Source organism: Drosophila hydei, unplaced genomic scaffold, assembly GCF_003285905.1.
Source record: "Drosophila hydei strain 15085-1641.00,03,60 unplaced genomic scaffold, DhydRS2 tig00000333-arrow-arrow-pilon, whole genome shotgun sequence".
NCBI lineage: Eukaryota > Metazoa > Arthropoda > Insecta > Diptera > Drosophilidae > Drosophila > Drosophila hydei.
The window spans coordinates 377,925-395,183 of record NW_022045711.1 but is presented as its reverse complement, the minus strand read 5'-3'; the positions used below and the strand labels follow the sequence as shown (position 1 = coordinate 395,183).

The 17,259-nt window shown below is 45.8% G+C and overlaps 1 protein-coding gene and 1 non-coding gene across 13 annotated transcripts in view; one reads left to right on the top strand and one right to left on the bottom strand.

Annotated features, from left to right (window-relative positions):
- Window positions 1-11,203, top strand: part of LOC111602433 (probable Ras GTPase-activating protein) — a 58,513-nt gene extending 47,310 nt beyond the window's left edge. For 6 of the 12 annotated variants that reach the window (XM_023319490.2, XM_023319488.2, XM_023319489.2 and 3 more), the window contains 5 exons: window positions 5,230-5,350; window positions 5,416-5,543; window positions 6,282-9,899; window positions 10,391-10,730; window positions 10,795-11,203. In XM_023319490.2, the coding sequence (XP_023175258.2) occupies window positions 5,230-5,350; window positions 5,416-5,543; window positions 6,282-9,899; window positions 10,391-10,730; window positions 10,795-11,020 (4,433 nt within the window). In that variant the 3' untranslated portion in view covers window positions 11,021-11,203. Of the gene's footprint in view, window positions 1-5,229; window positions 5,351-5,415; window positions 5,544-6,281; window positions 9,900-10,390; window positions 10,731-10,779 lie in introns of all 12 variants that reach the window. The other 6 variants (XM_023319484.2, XM_023319482.2, XM_023319483.2 and 3 more) reach the window with 1 other exon arrangement.
- A 4,924-nt stretch (window positions 11,204-16,127) lies between these two features.
- Window positions 16,128-16,199, bottom strand: Trnag-ucc. Its single transcript has one exon. It is a non-coding gene; the product is annotated as a tRNA-Gly (tRNA).
- Window positions 16,200-17,259: the final 1,060 nt, after the last annotated feature.

Genomic DNA, 17,259 nt, shown 5'->3' with positions numbered 1-17,259 from the left:
AAGCGTCGCACAATGGGCGTCAACTGGCTGACAGCATACAAAAATATATATTTTATGAACTCTTTTTTTGTACTAGCTACAATTGTACTTCCCCTACACTCTCAACACACAGACACATAAAAATACATAATCATTTCACCATGAACAAATTCCATTTCAATTATGTTGATTATGTTTATTACTTTCAAATTGTTATACAATCACGATCGTATAATTTGTTAGTATGTATGTAAAAGGGAAATACATACATGTCAGTATTTAAAATAATTCTAGATAGAATAATTCTAGATAGTTTTCCAACTTTAGGATTTACTTGAAACTGCATTACAATTGATTTGATGACATATATCGATAGCTATGTGTATATAGAACATGAACATAACTTATCGATAAATGCCAAACAAACTTATCTTTTAGACTTTCTTATCATTTGACTTGGAGGACTGTTAGAAGACACAAGAATTAATCAAATATTATTTGCAAATTGGAATCTAAAAGCCATCGAGTATATTGGTTCGATTATGCTAATGTTCTGCGTAAATACACTCACACAGGCACGTGTGGCACACATACAAGCCTTAACACGTACTTATTTATGTATGTATTTAGTCCATTCATACACTCTATTGTTCCGTCTTTCGTCCAGCATTCGGTGTTTAATATTTTTCTTTCGGGTTTTGGCTACAATTTCAATTTCATTGCGCGTCGCCGCTGTTTTTGTTGTTTCTTTTGTGCTTTGTTTTTTTTTTTCGCTGCTTTTATTATGATTCACACACACGCACACTGACACCCGCACCGAAAACCAGTTTAGGCTGTGAACTAGCAGTTGGAACATTGAGTGGACTGAGAGCGTAGCTAAAATAAAGAGAGAGCTAGAGAGAGAACTAAGAAACCAGAGAGAGCGCGCATTGGGCACGGTCGAACAGTAAACGGCAAACAAACGAGCCGCTTTATTTAAAGTCTAAATTGTTGTTGGCATTTTTGTGCATGTTTAGCAGTTCTTGTTGAGAGAGCAGAGAGACAGGCTGCCAGAGTGCAAGAGTGCAAGAGTGCCAGAGCAAGGAGCAGATCGACTGACTGACACAGAACGAAACAGATAGAGAGAAAAAGAGAGCGAGAGCCAGAGCCAGAGAGTGAGGGATATGCACAGCAGTCAAGCGTTGTTGCACTTTATTTGAAATTTGATAAGACGAGAAAACGGTTTTGTAACAACGACTCAGCTGAGCGATTCTCGATAAAGTCACACACACACACATAGACAGAAAACTCTGATAGAAAGACACATAAGCAAACATTTGCTGGAAATGTGTTTTGAAATGCAAAGTCAAAAACACGCACACACTGACACACACATGTGCATATTGAAGAGAGTCATGCATGTGGCCTTAGTTCGTGTATGTGTGTATGCACTTTTCATATTTATTGATTGGCCCCCGACTGTTTTCACATTCTGCTTATCGGCCTGGATCGCAAACGCATCTGCCGACGCGTACAGCCGGTGTGGACATTTTTTGGATCTTCGCTAGGCAACGCTCTCGCTCTCGCTCTCGCTCTCGCACTTGCGATTACCCATCTCCTGCGCTTGTGCTACCCATACCTCTGTGTAGTGTATCTTTTCTACGCTTTCAACCATTTATCAGCTCAAGTTGACGGATCGTGTGAGATCCGAGAAAATACATTTGTTTAACGCGCCGTTAATTGAGTTGACCTTATCGGCGAGGCAAAACCAATCTCTATCTCTCTACATATATATATATATATATATATATATAGATTCGTCTACGTTTTCGATTTCCAATCCATTTCCCATGCGTTGCCATCAAACTCAACTTGTATGGCTGTTGTTTCTGCAGCTGCTGGAGTTGTTGTTGTTGTTTTCTACTTTGATAGCTTTCACTGCCCCCTAACCCCCCATTGGTCAGTGGCCCTACACGAATTGAAATCCGTTTTGGAACGCATACCAAAATGTCGACGATGAAATCACCAAAAGCAGTCGAAATTCGAAATACGAAATACGAAATACGTAATGCTCGTATATTCAGATCAGAGATCTCTGTGGAGGTCGCTGCCTCCTCAAAACTTGGCTCATCTTCAGCTTTTGACCAAAATTGTCGCTGCGCTGTAATAGGCCCTGGCCTTTGCCATATGCGGCTGTGATTGCGATCTCTAAAATAGAATTGGCAAATATTATATGTCCACAGACAACAACAACAACAACAACAACAACAACAATGATAGTTAAATGAACAGGCGACAAGACTTGCTCAAGCGATTTCCTAAGCAAACAGTTCGATCTGCGATATGCTTTATCAGTCGTCTATGTTTTGGAAGTATAAAATATTCCCTATCTGCGTAGAAAAATGATTAATAATGTTTTGTTTACACTAGCTTTACACTTGTAGTTGGGTGCCTTAGTCCATATGCACATATTTCATTTGGGATGATAACACCCTTTCAAGATCTTCAATATTTATTGAAAATGTGTTTATTGAACCCATTTTACTTGAGCAGCATATCTGATCCGTCATCCCTGCTGATAAGACAATCTGAAGCGCTTTAAACTACTTTATATTAATATATATATATATATATATATATATATATGGATAGACGAACTGTCATAAATTCCAATTGAAATATGTGAAATGTCAAGTGTGCTGAGATACGATCTATAAACATACAAACCTTAACTCATAGAAATTAATTGAAGATGCAGATAAAACATTAAAAAAGAACTGAACTAAAGATTAGAAAAACTCAGAGAACAAACGAGTAAAGTCGTGAAAATGTTTATTGAAAAATCTACAAAGAAAGTTGAGAGCACGTAACTTAAATAGATTATGACCAGCGGAAGCGTGGAGAGTTTAAACCAATGCTGAGAGAGGTTCACAAAAGTTAAAAGAAGAAAGAACAAGAATAGAGTTCTTTCAGCTTGTCTAATTAATCTTAAGGAAACATTCTCTGGTCTGGCGGTTGCTCTATATTAATAGAGCTTTTGCTTGGGAAGAGCTCCTAGATATGCTTGATTTGCTATAAGTTCGGCTATATTGAAATGCCATTCTTGGCCGTGTCATATGACATCATATGCATCTTGGCCATATATTACTGATAATAATGAGATAACGCCAGAGCCGAGTACAGCTACTTCCTCTGTAGTTATGGCTTCTAGCTGATCTATTACAATCATAATCACAGCTATTCACTTCAGCTATTCATTAAGTGGCTCTGCTTCATTCCCATCGTTCCATCTCCCTCTCTCGCTCTCGCTGCCTTGTAAACATAACCATTTGTGCGCTTTTGTTGGGTGCGCCGCCTCTTTACATGGGCATTGGCCATTGGGTCGTGTTTTTGTGTGGTGGGCGTGTAGATGTGGGCGTTGGGTGCGTTATTCAAATCATAATCATAATCTGCACCATTTTTGTAACTGGGGCTATATCTTCTTGAGCTGCTTCCTCTTCTTTGTGTGGCCTTTGTGTCATCCGATGGTGGGCGGCGCCTATTTGGGGCTGGCCAAGAGTGGGAAATGTTTCAACGGGTTTTGATCGCCCATAGAAATTCTTTTATAAATAGAAACAATCTGAATATGACACAATTTCAAAGCTGTAAAGGCTATACCCTGCATAAGATTGCGAAGAGTCGTTGCAGCTCGAAATGTTTGTCTTGATTGAGCTCAGGCACTAAGGGAGATATAGTCAGTATCTTTAGTATTTTTAATGCCATTATAATCAGCTGAGAGATCGTAGGAGTGAAGAAGGAGCCAGAGTTGTAACGATGCAGGGTATTTGGTAGTCGTGCTGGCATGCCAATTGCGGTTGCTTAGGGGTTCTTTTCTTTTGATGACAAATCGCTGTGTTTGCATCTCTGGGCAACTGGAAATGAATCAACGTTGCGGAAGAGTTGCCCCCAAAAGGCGAAGCTCATCAAAAATGAATAAATCACAGCTGAAGGAGCTCGCTGAGACGCAGAGGGGGAGAGGAGCAGTGCGGGGTCAGAGCACAAAAATTATTATGTTTGCTTTGGCTTGGTGAGTCACAAACAAAAGCAAAAACAAAACAAAACAAAAGCAAAACAAAAGCAAAACAGAAATGAAAAAGGGTCGAAAGCTTCGCTTGCTGGGTGGGCTGACAAGGTCGTTCCCATGTCTTCAAAACTCTAGAGGTTCTTTTGTGAGGGCGGATACGCACTGAAGAAGAGGAAGCAGCAGAACTAGACGCTGAACCAGAACGAGAAGAATAAGAAGCAGAATAATAAGTAAAGAAGATCAACGGAAACCAGTTTTGCAGCAGCCTCGTTTACCTTTTTTTCGGGGCAGTTTGATGAATCATGAATCATTGGGTATTCAGTACCTGCAGCCTCTTGCTGTGGGCGTGGCGGGCTGGCAGCAGCAGCAGCAGCAGCAGCTAACTGCCAACCGGGGCAGGTGATGTGCAGCAGCTGCCACTTGGGCCACCTTTTCCTCAGCTTCGTGTGTGTGTGAGTGCGTGGAGTGTGTGGCATCCAAGCTAAACCGGTTGCACGTTATGCGGGCTCGTTCTACACGGCCGTTGTCTCTCCTTTGTCTCTGCGCAATTGAAAGAAAAAATACAAAAATTAAAGATAAAACCTCAAGCAAAATTCCAGCAGACAATGCCCAGGATTAGGATAAGTATCCCAAATAGCCGCAACACCCGACTAACGGATCTTCGAGCTGCTAAATGCGACAACAATAGAAACGTCATCTTGAAACATGTCAGCAAAATGAATTGCACGACTCAGGAGACTGGTTTATGAACAAGTTTTTATATAATATTTTAAATACCGATGAGTTAATCGGGAATTATTAAAATAACATAAAAACATTATTAATTCTTAAACAATGAAAGTCAGAAATACAAAAGCTGCATTAAATTGCAATTTATGCATTGAAATGCCTAAGTATACACGTGCAACCGGCGAAAATCGTGTAAACTTGCCATCAATTAAACAATATTCAAGACTAAGATTTATTTTGGAAATGCCTTCAGCAACGTCCAGCTAATCGATTAATTTACAGCTATCGACATTTATCGGTGTTGTGTATTCAAGTTTTAAGAGAAATCGGGACATGGACTAAACTCGTTATTCTCGAATTTGTTATCAGTTTTCAATTTAAGCTTATCATATATTTTGGATCGATCGATAACTATCGATTATTGAATATGAATCACTAAACTAATCGAACCTATTTTTATCCGCTTGATCCACTTGCAGATACTTCATATGAGAAGGCCTGTCGACGCGGCTCGGCGCCCACAACGCCCATTTTGGGCAGCAAACAGCATCAGCCGGAGCATAATGCCGCCTCGCGCTTTACCAATTTCTTCTCGAAGAGGTTTGTGCGTGGCACTTGAGCCAATGAATAGCCAATAATAACGTCGCTGCTCTCCCCATTTACAGATCGAATCCTCTCAAGCGCACAAAGTCAGTCACCAAATTGGAGCGCACCAAGCGCGGATCGGGTGGCCTGCGCGGCTCGCGCTCTCACGAGAGCCTGCTCTCCAGTCATGCAGTCATGTCCACCATTGGTAAGTGTTCCATTGGCAATATCTAGAGACTCGTTGCTCGCTGCAACTAAATTTTAAGCCGGCGAGTGCTGCATTGTTATTCGTGATCTTTGCTATTTGGCTAACTTCTCTCCTCACGCATGCCCTTCGAGGTCTTCACTCGTTAGATCTACTTACTCGTTACTTGTTCAACTCACTCGCTAAGTGCGAACACCTCTTCAACTTACTAGTTGCTCCGAAGACCTACTCGCTATTCGAAGATCGTACTCGTTACTTGATAGACTGACTCGTTAACTAACTCAATTGACCTAAAAAACTTACTCGTTACTTCTAAAATTTCTCGTCCATTTACAGTGTCTCGACTCGGTTGGTACTCGAAAAGGCTAACACTCGTTACACCTCAAACGTAATCGTTACTTGTCAATTTACGACACTTTTTGCATACATTGCCTTACTCGCTACGAGAAAGTATATCGATCGAGTAACGAGTAAGTTTAACACTCGTTACTCGATCGTTATACATTCTCGTTCTCAACTCGCTTTGCTGTATTCAATAAATCTACTCGTTACTTTTCGAAAGTTACTCGTTACTCAAGTCAACTCGTTACTCTTAAAGCTTGTTCGTTTCTAGTCAAACTGACTCGTTACTCGCCAGACTCACTTAAGTTCTGGTTAGGTTTACTCCAAGTAGACTTGTTAAGCTCTAGACTTTCGCCTTGTTCGTTAAGCTCAGTCGTTAATTTGTTCTTCTCGCTACAGATTTGTCATGCAGCGGCGCTGTGGGCGTGGCGCCCGTGCATCAGTCGGTGCTGGGCCGGCGGCACTGCTTCCAGGTGCGCGGCGGACCGCGTGGCGAGCGTTACTATTCGTGCGGCTCGCGGCAGGAGCGAGACCTGTGGATCTACTCGCTGCGCAAGTCGATCGCACCGAACGCGGAGCACACACGCCGCACGGACAACTCGCTCAAGTTGTGGGTCTACGAGGCAAAGAATTTGCCAGCGAAAAAGAAATACTTTTGCGAGCTGCAGCTCGACAAGACGCTGTACGGCCGGACGAGCGTTAAGCTGCAAACGGATCTGCTATTCTGGGGCGAGTACTTCGACTTCCCGGACATACCCGAGATCAACGTGATTACGGTCAATGTATTTCGCGAGGTCGACAAGAAGAAGAAGCGCGACAAGTACCAGTTCGTGGGGTCAGTTAAGATACCCGTCCACGAGGTAACATCGCGGCTCATCTGCGAGGACTGGTACCCCATACTGAGCGACAAGGCCGGCGACAGCCTCGGCCGCAGCGGCATGGGCAAGGACAAGGAGAGGGAGCTGCAGCCGACGCTGCGGATCAAGTGCCGCTTCCAGAGCACCGACATCCTGCCCATCAATGTCTATGGCAACTTCCTGGCCTACCTCAAGGAGAACTACAAGCGCGTCTGCGAGACACTGGAGCCAGTGATTGGGGTCAAGGCCAAGGAGGACATTGGCCAGGCGCTGGTGCTGCTGATGCATGCGCAGGGCTTGGCCGGCGCCTTCCTCACCGACGTCGTGGCCCTCGATCTGCTGCGCGTGGGCGATCAGCGTCTGACCTTCCGCGGCAACTCGCTGGCCACCAAGAGCATGGAGGCGTTTCTGAAGCTGACCGGCGAGCAGTATCTGCAGGACACGCTCTCGGCGCCCATCAACGAGCTCATCCAGTCCGACCGCGACTGCGAGGTGGATCCCACCAAGACGAGCGGCTCCTCGGCTGGCTCGCTGCAGCGCCAGCAGACGGCGTTGCGCACCGCCGTGCGCAGTGCCTGGCAATGCATTTACGAATCGCACAAGCATTTTCCGCCGCAGCTGCGCGCCTGCTTCGCCACGTTCCGGGAGCGCTTGCAGCAGCTGGGCCGCCTGGACATGGCTGACAACCTGATCTCGGCCAGCATATTCTTGCGCTTCCTCTGCCCGGCGATCCTGTCGCCCTCGCTGTTCAACATTACCAGCGAGCTGCCGTCGGCGCGTGCCACACGCAACTTGACGCTGGTGGCCAAGACGCTGCAGACGCTGGCGAACTTCACGCGCTTCCAGGGCAAGGAGAACTTCATGGAGTTCCTCAACGATTTCCTGGAGCAGGAGGCTGCGCGCATGCAGCAGTTCTTGGAGTACATCTCGACGCGGCCCGACCACGCCACGCCCAACTCCATCCTGGACTGGGCGGGCTACATAGATCAGGGCAAGCAGCTGTCCATCCTGCACAGCCTGCTCAGCGAGAGCCTGGCCAAGCTGCCGGAGGCGCGCCAGCACGAGCTCGACCCGCTGCAGCACATACTCGACGACATTAGCCGCGCCAAGGAGCTATCGGCGGGACATGCCCTAGCCTCCGGCTACCTGCCCACGGTCATGTCCACGCACAGCATTGCCAGTGAGAACCAAGAGAATCGTCAGCCGGATGCAGCTGCTGGCTCTGGCATGGTGCCCAGCAGCTCCAGCAGCTCGCTGCAGCAGCAGCAGCAGCAGCAGCAGATGCAGCAGCAGCAGCAGCAGCAGCAACTAGCTCAGCCACAGCATGCGGTGGTCAGCAAGCCGCTGCCTGCAGAGCGTGGCATTATGCGAGGTGTGCTGACGCCTAGCGCATTGGAGAAGAACATATTCCGCTACAATGATCCCACGGTGAACGTGCGTCTGCAGCAGCAGCAGCAGCAGCAATTGGAGCAGCAACACTCGCATCAGCTGCTATCCAACTCGCAGAGCTCGATCGCTGGCACAGCTGGCGCTGGAGGTGGTGCGGGTGGTGCTGGCTACATGAGCAGTCCGGTGCTGCAGCACGCCCAGTCGCAGAGCTCGATGGCGTCTTCCTCGTTGAATGGCAGCAGCAGCAATCTGCTGCATCCGCATCAGCATCAGCATCAGCAGCATCCCGCCCAGCATCTCAACCAGCACTGCCCGCCGGCGCCGCAGACGAGCGCCGCCAGCACCATGGAGCGCTTGGAGCGCATGGAGCGACTTGGCCAGACCTATCAGTATGTGGTCAACCACAATGGCAACAGCAATGGCAGTGGCAGTGGCAACGGCAACGGCAACGGCAATGGCAACGCTGACTACGACAGCTCCACGGGTGGCAGCTCCCGGGCGCGTACCTTGCCCCGCAACAACAACAACAACAACAATGGCGGCGGCAACGGCAGCAACAGCAACCAGAGCGGCAGCTACGACGACATGCACGGCGAGTTTATCCAAATCTCTGGCCTCGACACGAGCAGCGCTTTTGTGCGCAAGTCGCCAACGCCGCTGCTGAAGGCGGGCGCGGCAGCGGCAGCGGGAGCGGCTCCGCGTGGCACGCGCATCAATCGTCACAACTTGAACCTGAATCTGGGCATACCCGACCACTCGGCCCCTCACAATTACGCGCGTGCGCCGCTCAACGCCAACTCGAATATGCCCAAGAATCTGGAGGATCTCGACGATCTGTTCAAGTACGCCGAGGAGCAGGACGTGATCGTGGAGCCACAGCCGAGCGGCAGTCACGCCCACGCCCACGGCCATGGCCATGGCCACGGCCACGCCCACAACAAGCAGCAGCTGTCGGCGAAGAGCAGCCACTGCAGCTCCGGCTATCAGAGCATCTCCACGAATCCCTCCCCCGCACAGTCCTCCAGTCCGGTTGAGGGCCAGTTGCAGCAGTCGCAGCCCCAGCCGCAATCGGCGCATAAGCTCGGCGCTCCGCTGGCCTTCAAGAATCCCTCGTATCAGCTGCAGAGCAGCGTGCCCACTGCCTCGAATCGTGGCCCGCCCACGCCACAGCAGCAGCAGCAGCAGCAGACGACGCCGTTTGGCGGCCGTGTGAAGCTAATGGGAGCCGGCCTGGTGGCGGCACGGGCTGCCTACTTGAACAGCGGCGGCACCTTGGACGCGGCCACCTTGACGCCCAGCTCCTCGGACGAGCAGCTGTCGACGGACAATCACTACAGCTATGCGGCGGCAGCGGCTGCCGGCGCCAATGTCGTCAACAAGTTGGAAGCGCAGCGCTCGCTCAGCGGCGGCAGCAGCTCCTCCAACTCCAACTCGAGCAAGCCGACCCACGCCTACGGCCGTCTTAACGGGCCGCTCAAGCGCGAGGACGTCTACGGCAGCGCCTCCGGCATGCCCGTAACTTATGCCATGTCCACGCACCAGCAACAGCAGCAGCAGCAGCAGCAACAACAGCAACAGCTGCAGCAGCATTACCATCACCATCCCCACCAGCAGCAGCAGCAGCAGCAGCAGTTGCAGCAGGATCACAAGCAATACGCCAGCAGCGGCGGCGGAGCCAGCAGCACGGCGACATCCAGCACGGCGGTGGCTCAGCGCCGACTCAGTCTCGACTCGGCGCGAACGCTCTCCGACAGCAGCACCGATACGGAGGGTAAGTTCAGGGAGAAGCAGTCAGCAGCTGGCTGCCTTAACGTTAGGATAAACTCTTTTGAGAGGAAGGGCAGTTGACAAGGAGAGTGCATAAGATCGCAACAAATAGAATCTATTTGCCAGACGGCCTAAGTGTAGTGCCAACTAAACTCATGTCAATTTTTACAAGGAAGCTAAGAAGCGTGGTAAATTATTGTGATAATTCTGGGGAAGCTGTTTACTAGAAAGATACGATATATTGATATGATATTGCGATAGTAGATAATGTTCATTGTAATATTTACAAGCAAGATGAGGCACATTTTAGGGTTGGGATGTCAAGCCAGATGCAGTGCATTGCAAATCCTGCAATGCAAATGGAATTCGATTAAATTTGTTATTAGGCAGTCAAAGCTCTTTCGATGCAGCAGCAATTTAAAGATCGTTGCAAAGTGCCTGGTAGGTTTGCCATGAACATGCTAAGACTACAATTGCCTCGAATCGCTTTCACAGGTCACTGCGCACAGCTGCAGGAGGGAAAACGACGTCGCCAGCTGCGCAGCAACGCCAACAGCGGGCTTGGCGGCGGCGCTGGCGTCTCGGTCTCGGTGTCGGTGTCGGATTCCTCGGGCTTGAGCAGGGGCTACGATCAGAACGGCGAGATCCAGCTGCTGCAGGAGACACTGGACACGCTGCGTCACACTCTGGACCGCGACGAGGCGGAGCTGCGGGACTCCAGCGATGAGCTGTTCGCCCTGCAGCGACCAGGAGGAGCAGGAGGCGGAAGTGGGGGCAACGGCGTCAGCAATCTGAGCCTGCAGTCGGAGTCGACCATGCGCAGCATTATTGACAGGTGAGTGTGTTTACCAGCTCGCTCGCACCAGCCAGCCAACTAATATTAGGCAAACCCTTTGCAGGCTTATCACCATGGAGGAGGAGTTGCGGCGCGAGCAGCTGAAGATGTCGCTCGCCCTGTCGCACAAGCAGCGCGTCATCGAGGAGCAGGGACAGCAGATAGCGGCGCTCGATGCCGCCAACAGTCGGCTGCTGAGTGCGCTGACAGCGCTGCGCCAGCGCTACGAGACGCAGCAGCAGCAGCAGCAGCAACAACAGCAGCAGCAGCAGCAGCAGCAACAGCAGTAAGCACCAAAGAACCAGAAGCCACAGTGAACGAACGTTTGGAGCGGAGGAGCGGGCGGAAGCAGGGGCGACAGCAGCGGCAAGTGGGTGGTGCGTGGTGGATGGTTGCATGTAGAGTAGCTACAGTCCCAACACACACACACAAACGCAAGTTGAGCCGCCGTTGCCGTCGTGTTTTTTTATTGTCATAAGAAACATTTTTGTTTACATTTTTTTTTTGCGCAAATTTTTTTTATGCTATGATACATAAATTATGCTACATGTTTAAAATATATTACACTCATAAACACAATTGTATATGTGAGTGCGTATATATATTTATATATATACATATATACATATATACATAAATAATACACATATAATATATAAATAATTTCTCAAGCTATGTTTAAACAAACTGATGTGAAAGAAAACGCAACTGTTGCTGCAGCAGCGGTAAAAGCAGACGATTGTAAAACTAAAATTAAAATTATATAAAGAGAAAGTATAAAAGGACGAAGTGAAATACAGAACAAGTTAAGTTAATGAATAAAAATATAACCAAAGTTAGACAAATTTCGATTGTGTATTCACTTTTTTACATGGATTAGACAAGATCAGCGAAGCTATTGAGTGGCTGGGGAAAAAACCGACCTATATGCAGAGCATATTTGTAATTGGTCTTCGAACATTTGAGAGTCATGTGTAAGAAATCTCTCTAAGAATGAAACTGTAATAACTTCAAAAAGATTTTAACCAAGATATTTTTTTAAATATATTAAGACAAGCACCACACAACTATGAAAAACATAAAATGTATAGGTTAATAGCATAAACTGAAGTTTATAGCGCCACCTATTAAAAAAGAACGACAGCTTTGATATTCAAACTCCCTTAAGAGTATGCAACGAAAATCATAAACATGGCGCCATCTACACTCTACTACTGCTTTCAACTTTGGTGAATATCTGGCGCCATCTGCTGTAAAGCAGCCTTTGCTGGCCATGTAAACATTGTTTAACGGTGGCGTCATCTACAGCTCCTTATTATGCTTAAGCCTCACAACGAACCACAGATGACGGCACGTACACCACTTTTATGATCCTGGTCACAGAAACAAAGGATTAACCGTTTTGTTGAATGTATATTACGCAACAATAAAAATTGTCACCAAATGTGTGGCCAGGCAGCCGGTCGGCACCAGGTCACAGGAAAGCGAGCCATAAATTTCGTAGTCGATTCAATGAGCTGAAATTCCAAGGGATTTCCAACGCTGTGGGCCATTCATAAAATTTGGCTCAGTGTGGCGGCGTCCCGGCGTCATTGCGCACATGTGTTGTCAATTACCTGCTCGGATGCACAGGTAGCAGCCATACAATCAGGTAGTGTTGCATCTTGGGACTTTCCACCCAATTGTTGAATGAACATCTTACGGCTTACACCACAGACATATAAAACCAACCGACCGCTGGCCAAACACATCTAGAAGCCAAGGCAACGTCAGCCAGTCAAGCCATGTCGTCTTCATCCTCGTACACGCTCCCAAGCTCAACAATTGTCTGCACCATAGCGATACTCGTGCCGCTCGTGCTGGTCGCCTCTGCGGACCCATTGCCGCTGGCCCAACAGCTGCGGATCTGGCAGTGCAGGCAGCGTTGCTATCATCTAACGGACGCGTCGCCTTCACTGTGCCACGCTCGGCCGGATTGCTACATGTGCCACGACTACTGCCGCGTCCTGGTCGTCGCCGAATGGAGCCTGGCCAGATCCATGTGCGCGGATCGCATCTTCTGCAGTCGAGGCTGTCGCACCGCCTGCCACTTCCATCGGCTGCACACGGATACTGCGGCGCCCTTTGCCAATGCGCTCCACAAGGCGTGAGCGCCTGCGTGGGCATGAGTAGGGCGGGGCACACCTGTAAATATCCATCTAACTGTTAGTCCATAGTGAGTAAGCTCTAGTTAAATAATAAATAAAACGAAAATGAACAAAAAAACACAAAATATTGTTAACTCTCTCTCTCTCAATGTGAGCACACAAATTGGCCAGGCTGTTGCTGCTGCTGCGGCAGTTGCTGCCACAGCAGCTGTTGCCGCCGACTCGCTTTATTAATCAGCAGCGATGACGCTTCGGGCTCAACCCTGCCGCAAAAATAATTTTAAAAAATGCGCAAAAAATAAAGACATTAAATTTTGAAAAGAAAAAAAATATATAAAAAATTCTGCTCGCGCATAGAAAAGCATGCAACAGGTGGCATGCAGCAGAAGCAACAGCAGCGATCGGACTTTGGGCCGGATATTGGCTTTGCCTTTAACTTATTTTGTGCTCGCCTGCCTCTGCTTCTTCTTCTTTTATTTGGGCCAACATATGGCGCTCTCCTGGCCAAGCTCGATGCCAACTCTGCGATAAGGCCAACAGTTCCCGTCTAACGGTTCACACACTCACACACAGCTGACAAATATTTGAATCTCCACGCATATTGTTTGCTTTAACACCTAATTACATAATTGCAGCTCCCCCGCGCCCCGCGGCCCACTGACTGCGGCCTCCCCGCTGTCAGCTGTCACATAAAGCAGCAGCAGCAGCAGCAGCCGCGCATAAAAACCAGCGCATGATCGTAAAAAAATCGATTTGAAGTCTATAAAAATCATATCATACAAATTTTTATATGCCAAGCACATTTAATGCACAACAAAAAGATGAAGAGGAATGGGAGAAGGAGACGGCAGCAGGGGCAGGGGCAGGGGCAGGGGCAGAGGCAGGGCGAGGGCAGTGCTAGATGCTGCGCTTTAACTCTATTGACAAGCCAACAATAGAGATGAAAACAAGCTTAGACTTATATAGTGTGTATAATATGTATAATATAATAGTATAAATAATAGTTAAGGTGTCTGCGAGCCATGCCAAGGCAGCGGCAAGACCAACAGCTGCAGCAGCCCAACTGCTCAATGCTCTGTCAAGATCTGGAGGTTGAACGAGGAATTTAAAGTTAGAAACAAACTGGTAAATAAAAATTTTAATTTTAAAATAAAATAGTTAAAGAAATTAAGCTACAAATGTTATATAAATTAAAAAAAAAAAGAGTTTATTTAAATAAAATTAAAATATGTTTATTTTTGAATTAAAATGAGTTAAAATAAGATAAAATATATTTCTATTTAAATATACATATTAAAAAATTAAAAAAAAAGACAACAAACTCTGAACTCCAAATAGCGAGAAACAAAACAATATATTTTAAATATAATATAATTTAATGTAAATAAAACAAAAAAATATCTTGAACAATTTATAAAAAAATTAAGTTTCACATTTTACAATTCTTTTTTATTTTTATAAAAGTTAAACATAAATAAAATATATGACAAGTGAAGAGTTAAAAATAACTTAATAAAAAAGGTAAATGTAGAATTTATATAAGATTTATATAGATATATTTTTAAATATTTAAAAAAATGAAAAAATGTTAAAGTGAAATTCTTGTAACTGGCAAATATACATATATATAAATATGTTCATATCATATATATACATATATATATTCTGTATAATTTATAAATGATATGACATGTGACAAGATGCTTGACAAAGTGCGGCGACTGCGACAGCTCGAGTTCGAGTTGCCGCAAAGGGGGCAGAGGGAAAAGCGTTGGAAATGAAAAGCTAAGCCGCATTTTGAAAGCAAATTAAAAGCCACGACAAATGGTCCTAAGAAAATAAATGGCAAATAAATTTTCCATTGAGCAACAGGTGCTTAAAGGGGCTCCACGTCTAAATGTCTAAACGTCTCTCGTCTCTCTCTCGCCGGGAGAATTGAAAACTTTTCCGATGATGCAATAAATTTAGAGATAAAATTTTTATTTACGATTAAGCTGGCAAAGTTATGCACAGCCAAAGGGACGGGGGTGTTTCGGGTCTGGGGCAACTGCATAGAGCCACGCTGTCTAGGCTGGATTCTGGGTTACGTTCCCAACTGGGCATGGCACTGGGGGGCGTAAGCTTTATTGAAATAGTTGCCATCGCGCATCACGACGGCTCATGGCTGGGCCAGTGATATACTTGAGCGCACACTCATACACACACACACACACACACACACACACACACATGCATACATATATACCTAAATATATATATATTAATTAATTATGAAGCAGGCACAAAGGGTGGGGAGCGGAGAGGAGGGGGGCTGGGAGCTGCAGAGGATCAGACAGCTGGACAGCCGCCCGGTCATAACGTGCACGAAGGTGAGAAATCAATTTTCAGTATCTCGCTTTGTGCTTAATACTTTTTCCAGTGAAATGCGCCGCGACGAGGATGAGGACGAGGCTGAGGCTGAGGAGCTGCACAGCGCCTGGGGCCATACAGCAGAGGGCAGGCAGCTGAGTAAGGCACAGGCCATGCTCCGTTGACGTCAAGCCTCAGAAGCGAGGCCACAAATGAGCTTCAGTGGAGAATGGCTATGAACTGGACCTGGCTCTGGTTGTGGCTGTGGCTGTGGCTCTGGGTCTGGGTCGGGGCAGCCCTGGCACGTAAATTAGGATAACAACGTGAAACATAATTATTACTTTGGACAGATATGGCAACCTCGACTGCGCCTGCGCCGGATCCTGCGCCGCCGACTCTGCGCTCACGACTAGCTGACCGAATTGCCATACCCTGTAAGCACTCGACTGACTAGACAATGATATTACAGTGACTATAAGCGTGACATATAGGCACTTCTGACTCACTTCTTTTGTCTAACAATTGCTCAACAATTTGGTCTCTTTATTAAAGATAAGAACCCATATATATGTGGAGTCTAAATAAATAAATGAAAATATTTCAAAATTTAAAATATTTTCATTGATGAAAAAAGTAAGAAAATATTTCAAAATTTAAAATATTTTCATTGATGAAAAAAAGGTTTAAATTAAGATAAAAATATAATGAAAATATTTTGTATTAAGTGTTATTTAATTATAATTTATTTTTTTTTTTTAAATAAATTAATTAAATGAGAAAAACAAAAATGAAAGTAAAATTTTAATTTTTTATCTTTTTTTAAATATATAAAATTAATATTAATTATAAATTGTCCTTTCTATTTAAAATTAATAAAAAAAAAAACCAAAAAATTTATCTGTGCGTCGGCCGGGAATCGAACCCGGATCAACTGCTTGGAAGGCAACTATGCTGACCATTACACCACCGACGCCGCTTGTTGTGAAGGAATATACTAGTTAACTTAAAGCATAGGCTAAGCAGAGCTTCAGCTGAGTGTCGAAGCAAATGCAAATTGTTAATAAAATTTTATTTTGATTTTTTTTCTTTTAAATTATAAAAGCGAAAATAATAATAGCACTAGCAGCATTACTTGAGTTGTCTTTGGGTTTTCACAGATATTTGCAAGCATATAAGTATGCATATGCAGGGTCCACTATGCAAGCTGGTCTAATGTCTTCTTCTTCCTCCCTTGCCTAACCTGTCTTTGGGCTTTCATCTGTTTCTTCAGGCGCAACTCAAATTGCTTGTGAGTATGGTGCTATTTTATTTTTCGCATCGTTTTATTTTTATTTTTTTTTAAACTTCATTAGCAGTTGACATATTCTAGGTAAGTCAGCTTCACTAAACTTAGTTTGAATGTCGACAATTGCTAGCCACGCACCAAGACTTGGCTATAGGGTATCTCGAGGCCTTCTCCGTGCTGCCTCGATGGCTTCTCAGTTGTTTATTTTGCTTTTGTGGCCCAAATAAATGTATTAAAGTTGGTTAACGCCTTCATTTTGGTTCCGAGACGCAGCTCGAGCTCAAGCCTCAAAGTAGGTGTAATAAAAAATATGAATTGTTGTTGTTTTAAGCTGCAGCAACAACAGCAACAACAGGTTGCAGCAGCATCCAAGCAGCAGCCAAAAATCATTCAGCGCACTTTACGAGCCAAAGCTCTTGGAGTAAAATCGGATTGGGCTTGGGCACTGGGATTGGGATTCAGCTGGAGGATTCCGTGTGAACATCAAATTGGCAGGCGAAATGTGTGAATAGAAGTGTGAATAACTGACTGACTGAATGGCCAATTGAATGCGTCGAAATGAGTGCTAAGCCAACACCAAGCGACTAAGCCATAAAAGTATTCAAATGCAACTATGTGAATACTACTCAGCTAATCATTGAGTGTATTCACTCACTGCGCTTAGTTATTCATGAGTCGTCTCACTTAATTACTTTTAAGCTAATTTGCTCTCGATGCTCTCTCTCTCTTACTTTCTTGTTAAAGGTTT